Source organism: Oncorhynchus nerka, linkage group LG28 (genome assembly GCF_034236695.1).
Source record: "Oncorhynchus nerka isolate Pitt River linkage group LG28, Oner_Uvic_2.0, whole genome shotgun sequence".
In the NCBI taxonomy this organism is placed as follows: Eukaryota; Metazoa; Chordata; class Actinopteri; order Salmoniformes; family Salmonidae; genus Oncorhynchus; species Oncorhynchus nerka.
This window is the reverse complement of record NC_088423.1, coordinates 44,162,290-44,186,841: the sequence shown is the minus strand read 5'-3', so window position 1 is coordinate 44,186,841 and position 24,552 is coordinate 44,162,290. Positions and strand designations below refer to the sequence as shown.

The following is a 24,552-nucleotide window of genomic DNA, read 5'->3' as shown; positions in this document are numbered from 1 at the left end:
GCAGTTCACATGGCAGGCCCTTCTAGTGATGTATAAAGTGCACTTCCCTGGGGCTTGCTGTTTGTCATAAAACATCTCTCAGCACATCATTTACCCAAACCGGAGAGGCAAAGGAAAAAAAGGAATACAAACAACTTACAAAAGTGGTGTTTGAGTTTAATACAGAGGCCGTTTGCCAGGAGAGCAGTAATTTTAAACCATGCCGTGTTAAGTGGCTCCTCCAAGATACTGTGGGGTAATATCGAACAGCTGAGCAAATGGGATAGGATCCAGCTAGTGCATTATCTTTATGAATTCATGACAAAATTCTGCTCTGTAAGCGACGGCGGGCTAGGTGTTTGTAAACAATTGAGGCTGCTCTCACATGAGAAAGTTGAGGAGCAAATATTTTTATGTAGATCTAACGGAGAACTACTTCCATCCATACGACTTGTGGTCTCTTCTTGCCTCGCTTACCTTCTGCCTTGTCAGCCTCAGTACCGCTTGAGTGAATTCATTACAAGGCACTTGCTTTCATCCATAATACTCTAAATACTGACCAAGTCAGAGCCTAGTGTATCAAAACATTCAACATGGTCAAATGGAATCGACCAAGCCTTCAAGTTTATGAAAATAGTTTCAAGTATTTATTTTTTTCTCTCCATATGTTTTATACCACAAAATGCCTTGATCTGGAAAACATGCTTTAGTCAAAAACATAATTGTTGGTTGTTTTCTACTAGGCAAGGGAAAAAAACAGGTTTTTAAGAGTATCTTCTTGCAGATTGAGTTGGAAACATAGTTTAACTCATCATTTGGATCACAGTGCAAACACAGACAATGTTGCTTACATTACAAGCTTTACAGGGATTAGCTCCAAACCACTAAATGCAGCTCCCCACAATCTTTTACACTCTTCCACTTGTCCAACTGTAGAAATAAGTGAGAAATTGCGAGTTCTTTTACATCAACATTTTCCAAAGTAGGCTATATCAGGTTAAAAGCATTTAAACCCCGACCAATATTTGGCGAATAAATAGTCTGGGACAAAATAAAGCTTGGTGTTGAACAATATCATCTATTTTCACAACGGCCAAATTGTCTTTCCCATGAAGTGCGTTTTCTGCAGTGCAGAAACGCACCCTGGTCGTTCTGCACACGCAAGGCTGCGCCTATCCGATCAGACTGGCATCACTGCTATGGAATGCTGAAGTCCACATTTTTCCCATTCAACAAGGAAAAACGGCCTTTCAAAACCAATCAGCTAGAAATGTTGCTTTGTTTTTATTTTCGACTGAACTTCCTGGAACCCATTATGGAGCTGTCAGGGATGTATATTTAGCTATGGCAACACAGGGCCTCCTCGCCCCCTTGCGCCATTGGCCATGTCACCTCTGATAAACAGAAAAACAATTGGCAATCCCTTTTGTCACCTTTAAAGAAAATGGATGCGTGTGTCGTGTGTGTCAGACGGTCTGACAGGTTGACAAGAGGTGGGGCATCTCTGTGTACACAACTGCAATGGGTCATTGGCTAGAGGTGCCCTACATCCATTTCTACTCTCCTGCCCTGACAGCGCCTGATACAACATTCGCCCGATGAGTCACTCCCAACTCTCTTGATAAAGGACTGGTTAAGAATAATTTAGTTATCAAAACGAACTATGAAAGTGCCGGTCACAACGTCATTGTCCCTAGAGATGATCCCCCTTCGCCGGCCCAGCATATTGAGACCACTGAACCGGTTGAATCATCTACTATGCAGCTGTACATTAGTGCTCAAGGATGAACAATGGCGTAAATGTTTGACATAAAAACGGCTGATGATAATGCCAATAAAAATACATCAACACTGTTCTTGAAATTAATTCAAGTACCCCACCAGAGTAAAGACTGTTTGAATGACCACATAACATTGTCACAAACAAATGTCTATTTATCCCAAAATCTGTAAAACTACTATATGATTGCCCAAGCCGCTTAACCATATGACCATATAAAATAATGCAATGAAGAGAAAATGTGAAATATACAGACATGGGGGGCAGACAAACTTATGGGTGATCCGAGAGCCTTGAGAAAACAAACCCTATATTTCAAGATCTCTCCTTATATGTACCATATACACTGGGTATACCAAACATTAGGAACACCTTCCTAAAATATTGGTTCAGAGGAATCTGTGCATTGAGCCCTGGATAAGTTTGACCAATACTTGACTCAACATTAACAGTGCTCCCCACTGGTTCACAAGTTCAGTTCCCCCTGACCTCGTTGTCTGAGATACAGAGCACCACCAACCCCCCCGTCTCTTCTCACCCACACCCCTTCTCCAAAAAAAGACAACACTACTCTGCAAGTGTTCCCAGGTCGTTAATTCAGGGACGGCATTTCACCACTCATAACCTACTGCACTACTGCCAGTTTATCAGGAATTTTTCAAATTTAAAACCAACATGGGCTTATGTGCATAGCTGAGATGGCTGAAGTCTGCCTTGTACATAGAGGTCCTACTCTGACTGAAGAGGGGCTACAGAGAGCTGGAGCCACCCACCCCTCTCACACAGGGATTAGACTACAACTGACAAATCTGGATATATTTACCTCACGCTTCTTTTCACTACAGCATCAACACCTTCGTGAGTGTTTTAAGAGGCAAAACGATAAACATTTTACAAAATCGGGGAAGTCCAGTTTCCTAAGCAAAACTCGCCTCATCGGTAACTTTAAAATGTCTCAAACTTCACCGCAGTTCAAAAGCCATTTATGAAGGAGATGAGCAGTGAAGGGGGGGGCTCTGTCATCAAGGTGAAGCTTTGTCCAAGACATGAAAGAACCAGGACCACCTTGTCCCTTATGTCCATGTCACAGTCACATCCGTCAGCCAGAGAAGAGCCATGTCGATAAAAAAGGGAGCCAGAGAGAGGGAGGGGTAGACTGGCAGTATTTCGGCAGGTCTATTTTGCTTTCAGACCAATCAACACCTCCTTGTTATCCCAGGTTCTTAGCAGGTCTCCTTGTCAGCTGTGTGGGCCGCTCGGCCCGGCCGGCTCCCTCCCGTCTGCAGGACGGCTTTTGTAATCGGAGGCACTGATCCCCATTCTATTTAAGAAGGATGCGTCAACAGGTTTTTTTTTTTTAAACGCTCACCGCACGTCACCTCTTTTCAATTCAATATTTATGATCCCTGAAACACTGGCAGTTGTTTAATCGTCCCACGCCTGTTCCACCCCTCCCCACCACCTCTCAGCCATTCCCCCAGTCATCCCACGACAAGACTATCTTGACCCATGTGACCTTTACTGCGCACACTCCTCAAAACCCAGCTGTGACCCCAAAATAGGCTGTCTTTTTAAAATTCCGGGTGTGCAATTGGAAAGTATTGCATTTTGCCAGTGACAAAACAGGAAGGGGGATGACAACTATGGATGAACAAAAGAAAGTTGTAATCGAGAATCTGCTTAGCATGTTCAATGAACAAGGTGATGATTTTAACCTCCCCCATCACAAACACACACGTTGTCAAAATGTTTGTATTTGTACTCATCAGTGTCGTGGTACTCGAGACCACATATTGAGTGTCTCGGTCTTTGATACATTGGTACTCAGTCTTGACTAGGTCTCGGACAGTGAGGACTGGTAATTTCTTCCCGAGACCAGCAGAGTAAAAAATAAATAAATGATCAGCTTCTACTCAATCAGCGCATTAAACCGCTTCACCAGGCCAAATACAAATAAATATATTCATACATATATGTATATGTTAGACATGTTAACAGACTAAAAAGCTCTGCTACAGCAAGTAACATTTTCAGAGTGAAGTGTTCTCATTTGTGTCTGGAGGTAGTTAGCTAGCAAGCTAGCCAACTTTAGACAGTTAGCTTGGGTGCTAGGTTTGGGACAAGCATGCATTGGCTAGGTTGGGACAAGCATGAATTGGCAGGCAAGCAGAAGAAGGATGAGGCGGCTACAATTCCCCATCATTTATCAGTGCAATTTGAACAAACTAGCTGAAAAAGTTAGTGTGTTTATCTAATGTTCCTTCATGAGATTTTAGCTCATCTTGCTCTGGCTAGCATTAGTTGTTGATCTTGTTGTTGTTTATGTGCATAACAGAGAGAGAGTCAACCTTCTCATGGTTGTTTGGTTAATAGGACTGTACGGCTCCCGAATGTAAGAGGACTCACGTGGTATTTACATATTAGCAGAAATCCATTCAGGTGTATTTTGTGGCTTTTGGCAAATGCGTTCTAATGATCTTAAGTCACGCTGTTGCTACTGCCTGTAAACACACAGTCCAGTTCAAAGTGAAAGATGCCAGGCCCGTGTGGCAAATGGCTTGTTTGTATAAAGGTCTGCTGTTGCGCTGATTGGCTATAGTGCAATGGTCTGTGTAGACTCTAGACCTGGACAAAACAGATGTTTTATTTACGGCAGTGACTATTAATTGTCGAAACGCACAGCCGCTTTCCCACTCTATATTGCAATCAAATTTTCACAAATGCCTTAGTATAGAGTACCAGTCAAAAGTTGACACTAATCATTCCAGGGATTCTTCATTTTGACTATGTTCTACACTGTAGAATAACAGAGAAGACATCAACATAGCCACCCTTAGCCTTGACAGCTTTGCACAATAGTCGCATTCTCTCAACCAGCTTCATGAGGTAGTCACCTGGAATTAATTTCAATTAACAGGTGTGCCTTATAAAAAGTTAATTTGTGGAATTGATTTCCTTCTTAATACATTTAAGCCAATAAGATGTGACAACGTAGGGGTGGTATACAGAAAATAGCTCTATTTCGTAAAAGACCAAGTCCATATTATGGCAAGAACTGCAAATAAGCAAAGAGAAACGACAATCCATTACTTTAAGACATGAAGGTCAGTCAATCCGGAAAAGTTTCTTCAGGTGCAGTAGCAAAAACCATCAAGCACTATGATGAAACTGGCTCTAATGAGGACCACCACAGGAAAGGAAGACCCAGAGTTACCTCTGCTGCAGAGGACAAGTTCATTAGAGTTAACTGCACCTCAGATTGCAGCCCAAATAAATGCTTCACAGAGTTCAAGTAAGACATCTCAACATCCACTGTTCAGAGGAGACTGCGTGAATCAGGCCTTCATGGTCGAATTGCTGCAAGGAAACCACCACTAAAAGGACACCACTAAGGAGAAGACTTGCTTGGGCCAAGAAACACGAGCAATGGACATTAGACTGGTGGAAATCTGTCCTTTCTCAAATTTGAGATTTTTGGTTCCAATCGCCGTGTCTTTTGAGTTGCAGAGTAGGTGAACAGATGATCTCTGCATGTGTGGTTCCCACCATGAAGCATGGGAGGTGGTGTGATGGTGCTTTGCTGGTGACATTGTGATTTATTTGGAATTCAAGACACACTTAACCAGCATGGCTACCGCAGCGATACACCATTCCATCTGGTTTGCACTTAGTGGGACTATCATCAGGACAATGACCCAAAATACACCTCCAGGCTGTGTCTATTTTTTTCCAAGAAGGAGAATGATGGAGTGCTGCATCAGATGACCTGGCCTCCACAATCCCCCAAACTCAACCCAATTGAAATGGTTTGGGATGAGTTGAACCGCAATGTGAAGGAAAAGCAGCCAACAAGTGCTCAGCATATGTGGGAACTCCTTCAAGACTGTTGGAAAAGCATTCCAGGTAAAGTTGTTTGAGAGAATGCCAAGAGTGTGCAAAGCTGTCATCAAGGCAAAGGGTGGCTACTTTCAAAAATATCAAATATATTATGATTTGTTTAACACTTTTTCAGTTACTATATGATTCCATGTGTTATTTCATAGTTTTGATTTCTTCACTATTATTCTACAACATACAAAATGTTAAGAAATAAACAATGAAGGCGGCGCACAATTGGCCCAGCATCATCCGGGGTAGGCCGTCATTGTAAATAAGAATTTGATATTAACTGACTTGCCTAGTTAAATAAAGGTTAAATAAATAAATAAATAAATGAGTAGGTGTGTCCAAATGTTTCACTTGTACTGTAAGTAGTCAGTACTTACAGTACTCAAAATTGAGCTCAGGTGCATCCTGTTTCCATTGATCATCCTTGAGATGTTTCTACAACTTGATTGGAGTCCACCTGTGGTAATTTCAATTGACTGGACATGATTTGGAAAGGTACACATCTGTCTGTATAAGGTCCCACAGTTGACAGTGCACGTCAGAGCAAAAAACCAAGCCATGAGGTCCAAGTAATTGTCTGTAGAGCTCTGAGACAAGATTATGTTGAGGCACAGATTTGGGGAAGGGTACCAAAACATTTCTGCAGCATTGAAGGTCCCCAAGAACATAGAGGCCTCCATTTTTATTAAATGGAGGCAGTTTGGAACCACCAATATTCTTCCTAGAGCTTGCCGCACGGCCAAACTGAGCAATCGGGGGCTCGGGAGAGGTGAAGTTCGAGTCATGCGTCTTCCGAAACATGACCTGCCTAACCGCTCTTCTTAACACCCGCCCGCTTAACCAGGAAGCCAGCTACACCAACTTGTCGGAGGAAACACCCGCAGGCGCCCGGCCCACCACAAGGAGTCACTAGAATGCAATGAGCATTCGTTGCTCTCCCAGCCAAATCCTCCCTTAACCTGAACAATGCTGGGGCAATTGTGCGCCCCCCTATGGGACTCTCGGTCATGGCCGGTTGCGACACAGCCTTGGATCGAACCCAGGTCTGTAGTGACACCTAAAACACTGCGCTGCAGTGCCTTAGACCGCTCCGCCACTCAGGGAGGCCCCTTCAGTTTTTTATTTTAATAAATTAGCAAACATTTCTAAAAACCTGTTTTTGCTTTGTCATTATGGGGTATTGTGTGTGGATTGAGGACATTTAAAAAAATCCATTTTAGAATAAGGCTGTAACGTAACAAAATGTGGAAAGAGTTAAGGGGTCTGAATCCTTACGAAGGTACTGTATCTACAATACAAAATCCATGTCTACATGTATGTAAGGTTCTTGTCTTATGTGTATCTGAGCCTGTGTGTGTGGTCTCTTCACAGTTCCCGCTGTTCGATAAGGTGTATTTATCGGATTCTACTGCTTGCATTAGTTACCGGATGTGGAATAGAGTCCCATGTAGCCTTGACTATGTACTACTGTGCGCCTCCCATAGTCTGCTCTTGACTTGGGGATTGTGAAGAGACCTCTGATGACATGTCTTGTGGGGTATACATGGGTGTCTGAGTTGTATGCTAGTAGTTTAAACAAACACATCGGTGCATTCAGCATGTCAACACTTCTTACAAAAAGAAGTAGTGATGAAGTCAATCTCACTCCCACTTTGAGCCATGAGAGATGAACATGCATATTATTAATGATAGCTCTCCATATACATTTAAGGGCAGACGTGCTGCCCTGTTCTGAGCCAAAAAAACTCAGCAGCAAGATACAGAAAAATAGTCATCAGGGGTCTCTCGAGTGGTGCAGCAGTCTAAGGGGCTTTACTTTGCTCATCGCGCTCTAGCAACTCCTAGTGGCGGGACGGGCGCCTGACTTCAGGTCGCTAGTTGAACAGTGTTTCCTCTGACACATTGGTGTGGCTGGCTTCCGGATTAAGCGGGCAGGTGTTAAGAAGCGCGGTTTGGCGGGTCATATTTCGTAGGACGCATGACTTGACCTACGCCTCTCCCGAGCCCGTTGGGGAGTTGTAGCGATGAGACAAGTTCGTAATCACGAAGTTGGGGAGAAAATGGGTGGGGGAAAATTACAAAAATAATCATAAAATTGTTGTCTCTTCTGGGAACTGTACTAGGTGTTCCAAAAGCATCAATACAGGAACTTACCGAGTGTTCCCATTCTTTTCAATAAAAATTGTACTTTAAATTATTACAATAGAATTCAGGGATTGGGAAGAAATGTAGACATTTTGTGGGGAATTCTATGTATCAATGTGTGTGTGAGAATCACAGTTGGAAGCTGATGCACACAGCAATGCTTACCTAATTGGATATGCGTTTTAGAATGTTCTTGGTCACAGGGCCCTTATGGGGCATGAAATAACAAGCAGCTGTGTGTGGTGAGACTGCATGTGTGTGTGCGCGTGAATGTGTGTGTGGGTCTGTAGGGAGGTTTATTAACACAGTCCATCAAGGTAGTATGGTACTCGTACTGGGACGCCCATGGCTTAAGAAGTGAGCGCCACACAAGCAAGACAGTGCCTCCTCACAATACTAATATCGGCCCTTATTTTTCCAAAAAAATATATAAAAAATCCCATTCCACCAACCCACAATAGCAGGGCAACTTCCACAGCTAGTCAGGTGTGCAGTTTGAGTTCTCCAGCTTTGCTCCCCTGCTGCGGAGATTATCCTGGCCACTAATGTTACAGACAGTGAATCAGTGGTCCACTGCTTTATTTCTGACTTTCCAACGTACCCTACCCTTCCTGTAAGCAACTTTGGTGTCCACCAGTCATCAATTGAATGAAATATTTCACATATTATACTCAACATATCTTCCTACATGAAATGATAGTCTGTCGAAGGTGTTCGGGGTTGAGCCCCTACAATATTTTTCCATGCTGAGACTGTGACAAAGGTTTTACAAAACAGGCATGCCCTATAGCAGACCAACTCCATCAGAAGGAAACACTAATAGGGACTATGAAATATGTACTGTCCACATAACAGAATCCCTGATAAAAGACCAGCCAGCCCCTAACTACAGCCCCTGGCATCAACATGCTTAGCCTTATGTTTTTTCAGACGGTTAACCATTTTGGCATGACCTGATAACCACAAGGTACTTTTCTGTTGTTCTCCCTACGTGTTAACAATGTACACAACTTAGAGAGACGTGGTTCAATCGAAGGCCATTTTGGAGGAAAAGAAAGCAGACAAGAGATACTCAACTTCTATCAATGTTATTTTTGCTGGAGAAAGCTGGAGGCTAAACCAAATGACCTAAAGATCTAGCTGGTATAATCCAAAGCATTTGCATGGGGGTAAATATTCACCTGGAAGATTGAATAGATGTACTATATAGCCCTATATCATTTGAATCTATACATCAGAAACAGTCAACACTAGAGCCCAGATCCCCTGTTTTACCAAGGCACCCGAGATCTATTGGGACTGTGATGAACTAAAAGGACATTCCAGACACAGAACAGAAATGCAAATCACATCAAGCTGGAAAGTGATCTGCTACAGAATGACTAATTAAAAGGTGAAAAAAATGCTGTCTGTGAGGTGCCAACAATACACAGAACATAAACCGCTGCCACGCAAACACAATTCGGGGCCTCCTCTAAAACGGTTTCAGCCTCGTGTCAGGCTATAAATAGCGACGCGTTCACATAAACATTGAAAGCAAATACTTGGCACCTCCATTTTCAATACCGGGTCATAGTCAATCTGCTAAATATTGTTCGCCTCATCAAAGTGGCACCACATGCGGACCCAGGTTGTTTTTAGACCAGACCTCCAGTGGGGACGGGCGCAGGAAGCAGGTGTTGAAAATGTCCCAAACCCCAGCTTAATACCCACTGCTTTATTCATATTCTCAGTTCCCAGTGTGGAGTCCTTAAAGCATAATTGAACATAAAGCCTATCAACTCCAGGCTGAACAGAGGCAGAGGGGAGGTGCTGCTCGAGATCTGCCCCACAACGGGCCAATTACCACCTCATAAGATTATGCTTAACAGAACATTAAAGCACAATCCAGGCAGCAGACTGGAAAATACTAAATCCTCAGCATTGGTTCACAACTGACAACGTACATTAGGCGGGCCTAGACCTGAACTCAACTGATCCCCTATAGACTCTGTGGGCCATCGGTAAACCTGGAGGATAGAGGACCCTGTAGGTTTGCTTAGACTTTGTCTGTAGCCTATACCCCCCCCCGAAACATATCAATGTTGTTATCTTTACCGGAGTATCATCGACTGTTATGTCATTCTATTTGTCTCTCAGACATAATGCCTGTAGTGGTTAGAAACAGCAGAGGGTGAATATCATATATCTTGTTAAAAATGTATTTCTAACCGGAGCACGTGTGTGTCAGGCCATCATTAATGCAGACGGCAAAAAGGAATTAGCCGGCCATGTTTGCTTATCATACTCTGCACAGCACCTCTCAAAATAAAAGCTGAGCATCGAAGTACATTTCCTTGTCTTTGCCCTTCAATGACCTACATAGGATCTGAATAGTCGCACCAAACAGGTTTGACAGTAAATTGGTAGTTATCGATTGATGTCGACTATTCGGTGACTATAATATTTGTTATTCACATCCCTAGAGACTTATTTTGAAGAACCATTGGAGAACTTGGCAGGACAAGTCATCAACAAGTGCTCCGAGGCAAACTTTCAGGAAGCAATGCTCTACGCCTATCCTCTTCTTTTGCTCAACCAAACTGTGTACCCCTGTCCCCCTCTCTTTTGGGGCTCACAGGGGCTGTTTTGAGCCCGTTTTGCCCTCTGTTCCTGCCAGAACATCCGGATCCTCCAAGCTACCTGCCCCCACAGTCCCAGGCCAATATGATTAATGGCCCTCTGCCGGGACTCTCCATCCACTCAGCACATTGTTGAGAGGCTCTGAAACAGGACAACAGTTGCATCGCCTCTTCACACCGGGCCTAAGCCCTGCCTGTCAGTTCCCGGTTAAAGCACAGTTAACTGGACAGATTTACAGCTACTAACCAGCACTAGGTGACAGCCTGTCTTGGTATAGGACCCCGATTAATCATGCGCATTTGATAGGTGCTTTTACAACGACGAACCAAAGGCCTACTGCACCAACAATGGCCCACATACCGAAACCCACTGCTCTGCTGGTCAAAAAGTTACCTTGCATACAGTGTCCAAACATAAAATGTCCCATATGACTTTTGTACTGTACTGAAGATTCATATTGTGAAAGGTGTCCAACATTTTGCCATTCCTTTGGCTTGACAGTTAACTTGTTAAACTTCCCCAAGCGCCCAATAATGAAAGCTTGAGTACTGTTCCTAGAAAAAAGTTTGAACCCTTTCCCCATTCGGACTGGGGCATTAATCCTACGAGGGTGCTAAGCGTTCCACCTTTCCCATGGACAGGAATAAATGAAAAGGTTGGGAGAAGTAGCAGACAGGACACCATCTCTCTAACGGAAACCCCCAGGTCTCAAGTTTTTGGCGCAATGGAAAATAAGTCTTGTTCCTTAAGGGACAGCAGTTGTAAATTCCTGACAGGGTCAAACACCTGCTGTCCTTCAGGTCTGGGCCCACACAATGTTTCTCTGTGACATTCACAGTCAAAGAGTAAAAAGTCCCCCCTACCTACAAGTCCCCGTTATAGCACAGTGGTGAATGAGAATCCACATGCTTTAAAGGGATGGGGATAAGCAAATATATAGGCAACTTCACAGAATGAATTTCAATAGCACACAATCTTATCGCATTGCATTATGGTTGTCTTCAATACTCAAGAAGAGTAGTAACCCTCGCTTATCATAATCTCAGTGGCAAGCCCACAGCGTACTGGGGAAACACCAGGGACATGTAATGAAGTTCTCACAGTGGCTATTCCACAGGGTAAAATGTCTTCATGAGTAAACATATTTGTATACGTGACTGAGCGATATGAATTATGGCTCTTACTTGGCATTTGCCGACTGCATTCTGGCGGTTCAATTGGGTATGATATATGTGCGAATATCAGGTGGCAGAGGAGCGCAGGGGGCCTAAAGGGCACAGTCAGTTCCCACGTGCACAGACTACAGCCCTCAGAGGCCCGGCCACAGCTGCCTGAACACAGCTGTGCAGCTAAGACGGCACACACACTTGACCTTGAACTACGAGTGTGTGTGTGTTTCTACTTATTGATGGACGAGACTGTACAATGATGTACACGTATGGGGTGGTAGGCATTTCATAGATAAAGTAACACATAAATAACGTTAATCCTTTAATAAAGAAACTAGGAAGAACATTTTTATTTAAAAAATTTAAATAACAAGCAGACACTGATTTTAGCTTGTTAAGACACTTTATAAAATAATTTTGTCGCAAAAAATGTAATTTCTTCAGCATCCACTTCCCAATTACCATTAAAGGGATGAAATCATCATGAACATGAAGTGTTTTAGACAAAAATAACATGATTCAAACGTGCTCCCTTGCCTAATTTTGCCACTCCTGCCAAAATTGTCTCTGCATTGTCCTTTGCTCAGGGGACAAGGAGGTAATTATTGAAAAGGTCAGTCTGCAAGTGATCAAATCATGGCTACGGCATTCACTCTACGCTTTCACTGCCATGCCCCCTAATATCAACCACTGGTGCCTTTCTGGTGATTCCAGTCAATTAGAGGTGTGCTTGTGAATTTCGTTAGTGTTTGGAAAAAAGAGAAAGAGCTGTCAGTCAAAGGCCGCTCTGGCTTTAAATCTTGTGGGTGTTGGAATCTCAGAACCTGTATTTGTAGGAATAAAAATGAGGGGATTTAGACTGACTGCTTTCTCTGCAGACCTGTCAAATCTGACCTTCGCAGTAAAGGAAAGGGGAGGAAGAGAAAAAAAAGATTTAAAGATTTAAAAAGCTGTGTCTGAGACTGACTTGTGCATTACAAAAGGTAGAAAAGATAGACCAAAAAAATACATATCTGAATGAATTGTGTTCACCCTGCTCTTTTCTTTCCTACTTCTCAGAGGTATAGTCGACCAATGTATCACCGTTAATAAAAATCCACAGAATTATTCAACAGGGGATTGAGACAGATCTCTGTTTGATGTTAAACATAGATCATTTATAGAATACATCACTTCTCATCCAATGTCAGGGGAGAGCTCTGATTGAATTTACACATCAAAACAATGCTTTGCATTTTTGGATGTTGTAAAACATCCACTGCCTATGGCTTCAATGAGCAGATATGGACAGCTCAACGTAATAGGCATTACCAAATTTGTCACAGGGCCAATTTGTCACTATTAGTTACTTGTTTGTAATTCCAGTGTAGTGCGGGGATTACCCAACACATATCCACATGGTTATCCCTGTCATCACTGGTCTACTTACTGACCCAGATGTTCAATGACTAGTGGACAGCACTGGCAAACCATAACTCGAAAACCATGAGGCAATAAGGCAGACAAGGTTTCGAACCAGGCTTTGGAGTGAATATAGAACATTCAAATTTAACATGCAAATATGATCTACAATGACAGCTGAAGAAACTTAGAAAATGTCATACCCAAAAACAGCCAATAGCAACAAAATTGTATTTTTGTTACAGTAGTACTAATGACCTTTGGTAGACTAACTGCAATATTTGCGTTTTTATACACTACCGTTAAAAAGTTTGAGGTCACTTAGAAAAGTCCTTGTTTTGAAAGAAAAGCACATTTTTTTGTCCATTAAAATAACAAATTGATCAGAAATACAGCGTAGACATTGTTAATGTTGTAAATTACTATTGTAGCTGGAAACAGCTGATTTTTTAAAGGAATATCTACATACAGAGGTCCATTATCAGCAACCATCACTCCTGTGTTCCAATGGCACGTTGTGTTAACTAATCCAAGTTTATAATTTTAAAAGGGTAATTGAGCATTAGAAAACCATTTTGCAATTATGTTAGCATAGCTGAAAACTGCTGTGCTCATTAAAGAAGCAATAAAACTGGTCTTCTTTAGACTAGTTGAGTAACTGGAGCATCAGCATTTGTGGGTTTGATTACAGGCTCAAAATGACCAGAAACAAAGACCTTTCTTCTGAAACTCGTCAGTCTATTGTTGTTCTGAGAAATGAAGGCTATTCCATGCGAGAAATTGGCAAGAAACGTAAGATCTTGTGCAACGCTGTGGTCTTCTCCAGTCACAGAACAGAGCAAAATGGAACTAACCAGAATAGAAAGAGTGGGAGGCCCCGGTGCACAACTGAGCAAGAGGACAAGTACATTAGAGTGTCTAGTTTGAGAAACAGATGCCTCACAAGGCCTCAACTGGCAGCTTCATTAAAGAGTACCCGCAAAACACCAATCTCAACGTCAACAGTGAAGCGGCGACTCTGGGATGCTGGCCTTCTAGGTAGAGTTGCAAAGAAAAAGCCATATCTCATAAAAGTCATGGTGTGATTTATTAGTGTTTGTATGATATATATTAAACAAAAAGGGGGAAAGTCTACCCTTTCATTGTTTGCAAACAAGCAGTTAAAATCTAAAAGCCGTAGATGCAGATTGCAAATCTGTAGAAAGCACTCAATTATATGGGTCTAATGAGCTTAGTGATAGAAGATTAAGCATCAAAAACATCCCTTCTCAAGGAGATACAAGGCCTACTTCCTCTGGGGAAAAGAGAAGAGTGTGACGTGGTAAGGTGGGGTGGCAGAGGGGATTTGCATGGCATATGCTTAACCACTGGTCCAGGCTCCATAACAGTGTCCTCTGTTTGAAATAAAGAGAAACCCTCTTTCCAGAAGTTGTAGGGGGGGAAATTTCAGAAAGAGAGACAACACTTCCTTTCCCAGAACAATTTATAGCTCTGCTTGACAAGACTCCCTGCTATATTTACCAAACTTAAAATTGCAGATGATATACTTCCAGCTGCATTGTGCCATGGCACATGGCCCTGTCAATCACGCTAGGAGAACAGAACCTTTAACAACGGGGAGAAAGTGGCTGAGAAACCTTTCAGTACTAATCCACATTTTGTTCACTGGTTGCTTTTGTTGTTAGAGGAGCTAAGATACACAGTGTGAATGGAATTACTGGGCTTTCATTAAGCAGACAGCTGGGCCACTACAGCCCACCCGGAAGAATTCATACAGAAATATTGGTTGGGCGGGTGTGGTGGCAGGGGACTTCGCTTGTGTTTGTGTTGCCGCAAAACAAAAACACATTGATCAGTCTGTCAAATACAGAGTTGGGCTTTGGCCTGGTTATGTGATCTGCTTTTATTTAGGCTTTCATCGCTCACCAGGACATGGACATACCATGTCAGAGAGCCAAATATGCACAAGATTGGGGGTTAAGGGAGGCAATAACAGCTTTTAACCCCCCTAATGTTTGCCCATTGCAAATTTCATATCAAACCTCATGAGTACCAAAAAAAAAGAACTATAATCAAGTCAGTCTGCTCAAACTCAAACTCAAATGGAAGTCACAACATGGGATAACCAAAAAAAGTGTCCATTAGAATATTCCAGAAAGGCAACTTGAGCTAAACTACTTCTGTAAACTAACTGGCAACCAAGAGAATACATCAGTTACCTCTTCAGAATCAAAGTAGATAAACATAATATAACACTTGTTCCCCCAATGCTAGCTGTGGACTACTAACAAGGCCTTTGGTGTTCTGAGAGAGGTTGGGGGGGGATGAAAAAGCGTGGCAGATTCCTCCCAGGCCCCTGGCGCAGCCGTGCCTGTCCATCTCGAGGCAGTGGCATTCCCTGGAGGATGCGCTAGGCCTGGAGGGGGCTGAGACCATGGCTGCAGGGTCCATGTGTTCCATCTCTCCACTAGCTGCTACTGTGGCTGGGGATGGGGCTGCCAGGAATCCCATTGCACAAGCATGACAGCACAAAGGCTTGACCGCAGAGTTAGCTCACCCGGTGACCATCAGCTAGCACCCCTCCATTAAAACGCACAACAGAGCCACTCCAAATGATCAATCACAACAGACGGTGATAGAGGGCCAGGGGGGGTGGAGGTCAGGGGATCTAGTGGGGTTGTTGCATGCGAACCCTATATGGCATTAGAGATACCATAAACGTTTACTAGAGATACAAATTGGCTGACGTTCATTTTTTTATAACTTTAAACGCAACTTGCCATCCCATGCCTTAAAAAGTCAATTAGAGTAGGGAAAACTAAATCACTTCTAGACAAGTGATCTCAGGACAGCCAGAATAACCAGATTCCAAGTATTTTCTATGTCAAGTATTTCCAAACTATGAACCAAAGATGTGACTTTCCTAACTAAACTCAGCAAAAAAAGAAATGTCCTCTCACTGTCAACTGCGTTTATTTTCAGCAAACTTAACATGTGTAAATATTTGTATGAACATAAGATTCAACAACTGAGACAAACTGAACAAGTTCCACAGACATGTGACTAACAGAAATTGAATAATGTGTTCCTGAACAAAGGGGGGGTTCAAAAGTAACAGTCAGTATCTGGTGTGGTCCCCAGCTGCATTAAGTACTGCAGTGCATCTCCTCCTCATGGACTGCATCAGATTTGAGATGTTACATTTACATTACATTTAAGTCATTTAGCAGTTACCCCACTCTTCCACCAAGGCACCTGCAGGTTCTCTGACATTTCTGGGGGGGAATGGCCCTAGCCCTCACCCTCCCATCCAACACGTCCCAAACATGCTCAATGAGATTGAAATCCGGGTTCTTCGCTGGCCATGGCAGAACACTGACATTCCTGTCTTGCAGGAAATCATGCACAGAACGAGCAGTATGGCTGGTGGCATTGTCATGCTGGAGGGTCATGTTAGGATGAGCTTGCAGGAAGAGTACCACATGAGAGGATGTCGTCTTCCCTGTAACGCACAGCGTTGAGATTGCTTGCAATGACAACAAGCTCAGTCCGATGATGCTGTGACACACCACCCCAGACCATGGCGGGCCCTCCACCTCCAAATTGATCCCGCTCCAGAGTACAGGCCTTGGTTTAATGCTCATTCCTTCGATGATAAACGCGAATCCGACCATCACCTCATGTGAGACAAAACCGCAACTCGTCAGTGAAGAGCACTTTTTGTCAGTCCTGTCTGGTCCAGCGACGGTGGGTTTGTGCCCGTAAGCGACGTTGTTGCCAGTGATGTCTGGTGAGGACCTGCCATACAACAGGCCTACAAGCCCTCAGTCCAGCCTCTCTCAGCGGACAGTCTGAGCACTGAGGGATTGTGTATTCCTGGTGTAACTCGGGCAGTTGTTGTTGCCATCCTGTGCCTGTCCCGCAGGTGTGATGTTCGGATGTACCGATCCTGTGCAGGTGTTGTTACATGTGGTCTGCCACTCCGAGGACGATCAGCTGTCCGTCCTGTCTCCCTGTAGCGCTGTCTTAGGCATCTCACAGTACAGATATTGCAATGTATTGCCCTGGCCACATCTGCAGTCCTCATGCCTCCTTACAGCATGCCTAAGACACGTTCATGCAGATGAGCAGGGACCCTGGGCATCTTTCTTTTTGTGTTTTTCAGAGTCAGTAGAAAGGCCTCTTTAGTGTCCTAAGTTCATAACTGACTTTAATTGCCTACCGTCTGTAAGCTGTTAGTGTCTTAACGACCGTTCCACATGTGAATGTTCATTAATTATTTATGGCTCATGGAACAAGCATGGGAAACAGTGTTTAAACCCTTTACAATAAAGTTTGGTGAAGTTATTTGGATTTTATGAATTATCTTTGAAAGACAGGGTCCTGAAAAAAGGGTGTTTCTTTTTTTGCTGCGTTTATGAATTAATGAAGAGAGATGAGTAAAGCCACACATACACCACTCACAGTGCATGAACAGACTTGCATGGCTGCCACCTGCTGACCTTATCCATGAGACTCAATTACAAACACACCTGTGAAGATACAATACTTGGTAGGCCTTCTAGAGCACCTTGAACAGAGGACGTCATACAACATTTTGTGTCTTATCCATCGCTCAACATATTTGTAAAAAAACAGATTGTTGAAAGTGTAAACATGTTCTTACTCAATTGACCTGGTAAAACAGGGGTTTAAATTAAAATACACAAAAAAAAACATTGCTCCATTAAGATTCAGGATGCCAAGACTTGAATTTACATTAGGATAACTTAGTAGACAAGAGAAAAGTAAAATGTAAAGACTTAGAAAAAAAAAAAAATGAAGGTCATGTCCTCTAATTCTGCCAAGAAACCTCAGATGTCACTGTAGTAGAATAGGCAGTGGACTAGACTAACCAACCTAGTAATGTGAAACAACCTCCTTTACTCAGCAAAGTGTATGAGATTAAACATTTTCATATGCATCATGTTGGCGACAAAGCAAAATGGCATCATGAAATGTTTGTTGCCAACACGAAGGATAGTTTGCCAAACTCCATAGGCCTATACCTCTGGACAAGGTTTATTCCACCAGCATAGTATATCAAGATGAGCAGGATCGGACGGAGCGAACGCGTGCTGAGGATGCCTAAAGAAAGTTGCTCTCAGATGAACACCTACGGGAAAGCACAAGCGATGCAGGCCAAAGAACGTGACAATGGACAGTGGTGGCTGAGCTGGAAGAGAGGAGTCACATGGGACAGGGCACCAACTGCGGCCTAAGACTCCAGTTGAAGATTGTTGTGGCATTATGTCCAACCCGGAATAAAGAGGACTAAGAATTAAAGTATAAAACATTTTTATGTCTGAGTACAAGGAGAAAATTGCCCTGTAGAGGAAATATATTTGATAGTAATAGTACATATTAAGTATGGTCACAGCCAAAACCCATCAAAGAAACATAACTAATGTGAAGGGATGAATGCTCTTCTTAAATTCAAGGAAATCCAACACAGAGTATATTCAATTTTTTACTGAATTGAGTGTTGTGAGAAGAACTCAGGAGGTACCAGTGTCTTGAAGTGTTGAGCATCTTCCCCTCCTTGAGCAGAGAAGAACACTTGCACAACTTAGCGTAACATTTACCTTCGCCGTCTTGTTCATAATGAGGCACTTGGATAAAAGACGAACAAACAGTGATATCGTTTCAAATGGGACTTTAAAAATGATTAAGCTGAGCAGTAAGACATTGGGAGAGATAATATTGACAAACTTGAAAGGCCAGCCCATTTCTCTGTGGAAATCTGCTGCACACCTGATTAAATATGTTCTTACTCTTCAGGCAGGAGAAGGCACTTTGTGATAATCTGAATGTGTTTAGCCTCATGGTCCCGACTGACTGAGGTTTATTCATGTAATGTATTGGCGGAGGGAAAATTGAAAATATGGCTTTCATTTTAAGCTGGTCTTCTTCCATGGACAATAGCAATGATAGTAGTTCTAGTATAACAAACAATTGCTATAAACTTAAAATACTTTCATGTGTTATCATCTCCTCTGTATCTGCATAATAATGTAAGTATGAAATGCTGTTGGGGAGGAAATAAGAGAGAGAAGATTTGCAAAGAGGGCTAGTCAGGAATTAGTAAAGGAGACTGCTGCAAGTATCTATTTGCGTGTGAGATGACAATTTAGAGATAGGGACTTACCTTAGATATCCACTAATATTCTGTAGTTCTATAGAAAAAAAGGCCAAATATACACTGCACCATGTACTGTGCTTGCCATTATTAGGTTATTACCTTTCATATGGTTGAGAATCTCTTTCAGGTGGCTGAAACCGTTAAGCAATGGATCTTGTTCCTCATCCTGTACAACAATAAAACAAACAGTACTGGCATCAACAAAAACTCAAGCATGCGAGAACATTGAAGCTCAAAGTGAAACTACTCCATTCAAATGCTGTAGATTTTACCAAATTAACACATTGCCTACAATTTTAACGCAATTACTTTTTTTTCTACTCAGAGTAGCTGCCGATGTAGACTTAAGGTATTAAAGTATTTATGATGATTAGGCCTTAACACTACACACACAAAAAAACATTAATGGCAGCACTAGGAAAACTATTTCTGCATATCTCTTCTTTTTAATCTTCCTTCCTCTTGTACCAAGTCTGAAACACTCATTCCTTGAGCAGGTAGTTCGACAATTAAAAAAGCTCAACTAAACTGTTGTCTTATATGAACCTAAGCCTTGATTGAGAAATACTATTGTGTTACAAAAATGGTCTTTAACAAGACAAAACAACTTACCAAAGGAGTATGGGTATTCCACCTTGAATTCCTCTTGATGGCACCTACAACAGTACAGATCTCCCCTTGGACAATGTATATATTCTTGTCCACCATCCTGATACTTGAAAAGACAAAAAAAAAATGGATATACATTTTCAGTAGGCTTACTTCTTACTAAAGCAAGTAAATTAATTCATGTCAAATTGCTTGGTAGTCAAGGACCAGCCAGTCAATGGAACTGTCTTAACTGAAATATTTTATCCTACAGCTAAAATCATCATAAAGCAGCTGTTCTCTGGACACCGCCTCAGACAAATCGGGCAAGCCGAACATTGGTAATATTTGAATAGCAGTTTCTCCATGTACCTTAAAATGGTTGGATTAACCGTTAAGCAGGCCAGAGAAAGGTACTGTAGAAAGATAATATTGTGTGTCTGTAGGGAAATGTTATTTGACTATTGAGACAGAGGAGGTCATACGGAGGCAGCATATTCTGTTCAAATTCATGATAAGCAGATTCAAAATAATAAGAGATGAATGGTACAGGGTGGTTGGAGTGCTGAAATGCAAGCATTGATAGGCTTAGACTCAGGTGACTTAAATGCAAACAGAAATGTATTATCACTTGTTTCAAAAGTGTTAACTCTCTGTCACAACACATTTAGTGAGGATATAGCAGATTGTGTGGCTCAGTAGAAGAACATAAGATTTGCTTTGGTCCTCCAAGGTCTGACTTCACACATAGAGCCATTGCTTGAATCCAAATATGGGCCTGAAGTTGTAAGTATGTAGGTAGCTAGATTATTTAATTTAAATGTAAAATAGACCATACAGCGTACAGTTGCTATTGATATGTGGCTTAGGCCATCACCTGTGGCTTAGGTCATTTCCACATTGTGATGTGCTTCTGCCAGACTTTAAAATGTAAATTAATATTTTGTGTCACTGACCTACACAAAATATCCCATAATGTCAAAGTGGAATGATGTTTTTAGAGATGTTTAAAAATGAAATGCTGAAATGTATTATGTAATTGTTATCGCAAGCCTAATAAGTTGCATGGACTCAGTGTGTGCAATAATGGCATTTAACATGATTATTGAATGACTTCCTCTTCCTTCACATACAACTACCTTTAAGGTCCCTCAGTCGAGCAGTGAATTTCAAACACAGAATCAACCACAAAGACCAGCAAGGTATTCCAATGCCTCACAAAGGGCACCTGGGTAAAAATATAAAAGCAGACATTGAATATCCCTGAGCGTAGTGAAGTTACTAATTACACTTTGGATGGTGTATCAATACACCTAGTCACTAGAAATATACAAGCGCCCTTCCAACTCAGTTGACAGAGAGGAAGGAAAATGCTCAGGAATTTCACCATGAGGAAATTGGTGACTTTAAAACAGTTAGAGTTATATTGCTGTGAGATAACAGAGGATTGATCCAACAACATTGTAGTTACTCCACAATACTAACCTAAACGACAGAGTGAAAAGAAGTAAGCCTGTACATAATACAAAGTTTCCTTAACATGCATCCTGCTTCAAATAAGGCACTAAAGTAAAACAGCAAAATTTGTGGCATAGAAATTCACTTTATGTTTGGGGCAAATCCATCATCACTGAGTACCACTTTATATTTTCAAGTTTGGTGGTGGCTTTGTCATGTTATTGGTATGCTTGTCATCAACATTTAAAGGATAAAAATAAACTGAATAAAGCTAAGCACAGGCAAAAACCTTGAAGAAAACCTGGTTTAGTCTGCTTTCCAACAGACACTGGGAGACAAAATCACCTAAAATACAAGGCCAAATATAAACTGTTGAATGAACACATTGAATGTTCCTGATGGACTAGTTGTAGTTGACTTAAATCAATGTGTTGTACTTATGTATTTTCTGTTATGGAAAACTATAGTTACACTTCCCTGTTCACTCCATTGAAGCAAAAAAACACTTGCCTTTCAATATAAAAATGCAACCCCCATCAATATACAGCAGGACTCACCTGCTCCTGCTTTCTCCCGTTGTGCTTTTTACAAACAAGCACGTGATTAGCTCAACTGTTCTGGGGAACTACGGTAAGCTTCATAATGTGATAGGTGAATTGAAGAACACAATCTGCTTAATCTCCTAACGTATTGCACAAGTTGACTGCAGGTATTTACTTAAAAGGGTAGCTACAAATATTCAAATGTGTTGAAAAACTTCAAATAAATAATTTCAACGGTATGGAAAACCCATCTAGTGGCAATTTCCAAATATCCCGGTATACAGTATAAACAGTATACTGCCCAAGCCTAGTTTTAAACCATTTCTTTCACCTGCGTTTTATATTGAAAGTCAGCGGTTTTTGCTTCAATAGAGTGATATGGGGTGTGCAACCATCATTTTTCTTCACGCAAAATACATTAGTGCAGGGCTCTCCTGCCCTGTTCCTGGAGAGATACCATCCTGTATTGTAGGTTTTTGCTCCAACTCGAGTTGTAACTAACCTGAATCAGCTTATCAACAGCTAATTATTAGAATCAGGTGTGATAGATTTGGGTTGAAGTGAAAATTTACAGGACAGTAGCTCTCCAGGAAGAGGGTTGGAGAGTCCTGCATCAGTGCAACACATTCGTCAGAAAAATTGTTTTCATCAGATAACAGAAGAGCAAAGCTATTTGGCGTAAGTAAATTAGCTTACAATGAGAAAGGTATTTTTTGAAAAAACTTTGGAAAAACTACACCCGAGGAAAGTAAAAGAGAAAAGTAGCCCACACATCAGTCAGAGGCTGTCTTCATGATCTAATGAGGAAGGCAAAGATATTTCATCTGAGTGGAGAAGTGCAACTGAAGCACGAAGTCTATTTTTACATCCATTGAGAATGTTCAAATACGTTGAGGAATTATTGTCAATCTTTCCAACTGTTGCTTTTTCGATAACCACTTAGTGTGAAAAGGAAAAATCCAGTGGAATACAATAGGCCTACCTGATTACTTCTTATCCCTTGCGCAAATAGACTAAAGCGGTGTCTGTCCCGAGCTCACTGGCAAGGGAAACTGAGGGCCCATAATATGTTGTACAATGTAGCAAGGAGCTTCGGGCTGGACCCAAGATAATAGTTGATACAATGTTTAAAGTTTGGCTACATGGCCAAAGGACATATTTTTTTTTTTTTTTTTTAAATCGGGTTATTTTCTACCTGTAGGCTGCAATGTTATCATTTGTTGGCTTTGTAGGCAATATTATTTTACGTTTCTATCATTTTCATTTAGATAGAATTTTGATTAACCATATGACAATGATTTTGCGATAAAGACTATATAAAATAAGTGAAACTGTTCCACAAAAATGTGCTTTTGAAAACCATAACTGGCATGCAGATCGGTAAATTGGCATTCCACATGAGAAAGTTTGCCGACTCCTCGTGTAGCCTATTACGGGCCACTTCAGGAGAGTAATGGAAGAATCTGAGCGAGTGGTAGGAAGATGGTCAGGAAAGTTTCATTTTTTTTCTTCTTCTGGTAATCTATTATCTCTGGCTCCCTAGAGTCATTTGTGTCTTATTTCATCAAACAGTGAGCTTAACGCATCAAACAAGCTCAATGCATATATAGTTGATTTTATTAAGACATAGGGTGTCTATAACAGTGCATTTGGAAAGTATTCAGACTCCTTGACATTTACGTTACAGCCTTATTCTAAAATTGATCAAATAGTTGTTTAAAAAAAATACCCCATAATGACAAAGCAAAGAGGTTTTTAGAATTTTTAGCAAATAGAAAACTGAAATATCACATTAACAAAACTATTCAGACCCATTACTCAGTACTTTGTTGAACTATTCATGGCAGCAATTACAGTCGAGTCTTCTTGGGTATGACGCTACAAGCTTGGCACACCTGTATTTGGGGAGTTTCTCCCATTCTTCTCTGCAGATCCTCTTAAGCTCTGTCAGGTTGGATGGAGCTATTTTCAGGTCTCTCCAGAGATGTTCGATTGGGTTCAAGTCCGGGCTCTGGCTGGGCTACTCAAGGACATTGAGACGTGTCCCGAAGCCACTCCTGTGTTGTCTTGGCTGTGTGCTTAGGGTTGTTGTCCTGTGAGGAGGTGAACCTTCGCCCAAGTCTGAGGAGCTGAGCACTCTGGAGCAGGTTTTCATCAAGGATCTCTGTACTTTGCTCTGTTCATCTTTCCCTGATCCTGACTAGTCTCCCAGGACCTGCCGCTGACAAAAATGCCAGCAGCATCATGCTGCCACCACTATGCTTCACCGCAGGGACGGTGCCAGGTTTCCTCCAGATGTGACACTTGGCATTCAGACCAAAGAGTTCAATCTTGGTTTCATCAGACCAGAGAATCTTGTTTCTCAAGGTCAAAGTCATTTAGGTGCCTTTTGGCAAACTCAAAGCGGATTGTCATGTGCCTTTCACTGAGGAGCGGCTTCCATCTGGCAACTCTACCACGAAGGCCTGAAAAAAAGCTGCAGAGAAGGTTGTATTCCGGAAGGTTCTCCCATCTCCACAGAGGAACTCTGGAGCTCTGTGACCATCGGGTTCTTGAACACCTCCCTGACCAAGGCCCCCGATTGCTCAGTTTGGCCGGGCGGCAAGCTCAAACTTCATCCATTTAAGAATGGGGCGGCAGCTAGCCTAGTGGATAGGCCAGTAACCGTTGGGCCAGTAACTGAAAGGTTGCTGGATCGAATCCCCGAGCTGACAAGGTAAAAATCTGTCGTTCTGCCTGAACAAAGCAGTTAACCCACTGTTCCCTGGTAGGCTGTCACTGAAATAAGAATTTGTTCTT

At 42.0% G+C, this 24,552-nt stretch overlaps 1 protein-coding gene across 5 annotated transcripts in view; it reads right to left on the bottom strand.

The window, feature by feature from the left end:
* The window catches only part of LOC115113263 (Golgi-specific brefeldin A-resistance guanine nucleotide exchange factor 1-like), a 128,518-nt gene that overhangs the window by 84,585 nt on the left and 19,381 nt on the right, over positions 1–24,552 (bottom strand). For all 5 annotated transcript variants that reach the window (XM_029640734.2, XM_029640736.2, XM_029640735.2 and 2 more), the window contains exons 2-3: positions 19,778–19,880; positions 19,265–19,331 (exon numbers count right to left, since the gene is read on the bottom strand). In XM_029640734.2, the coding sequence (XP_029496594.2) occupies positions 19,265–19,331; positions 19,778–19,880 (170 nt within the window). The remainder of the gene's footprint in view (positions 1–19,264; positions 19,332–19,777; positions 19,881–24,552) is intronic.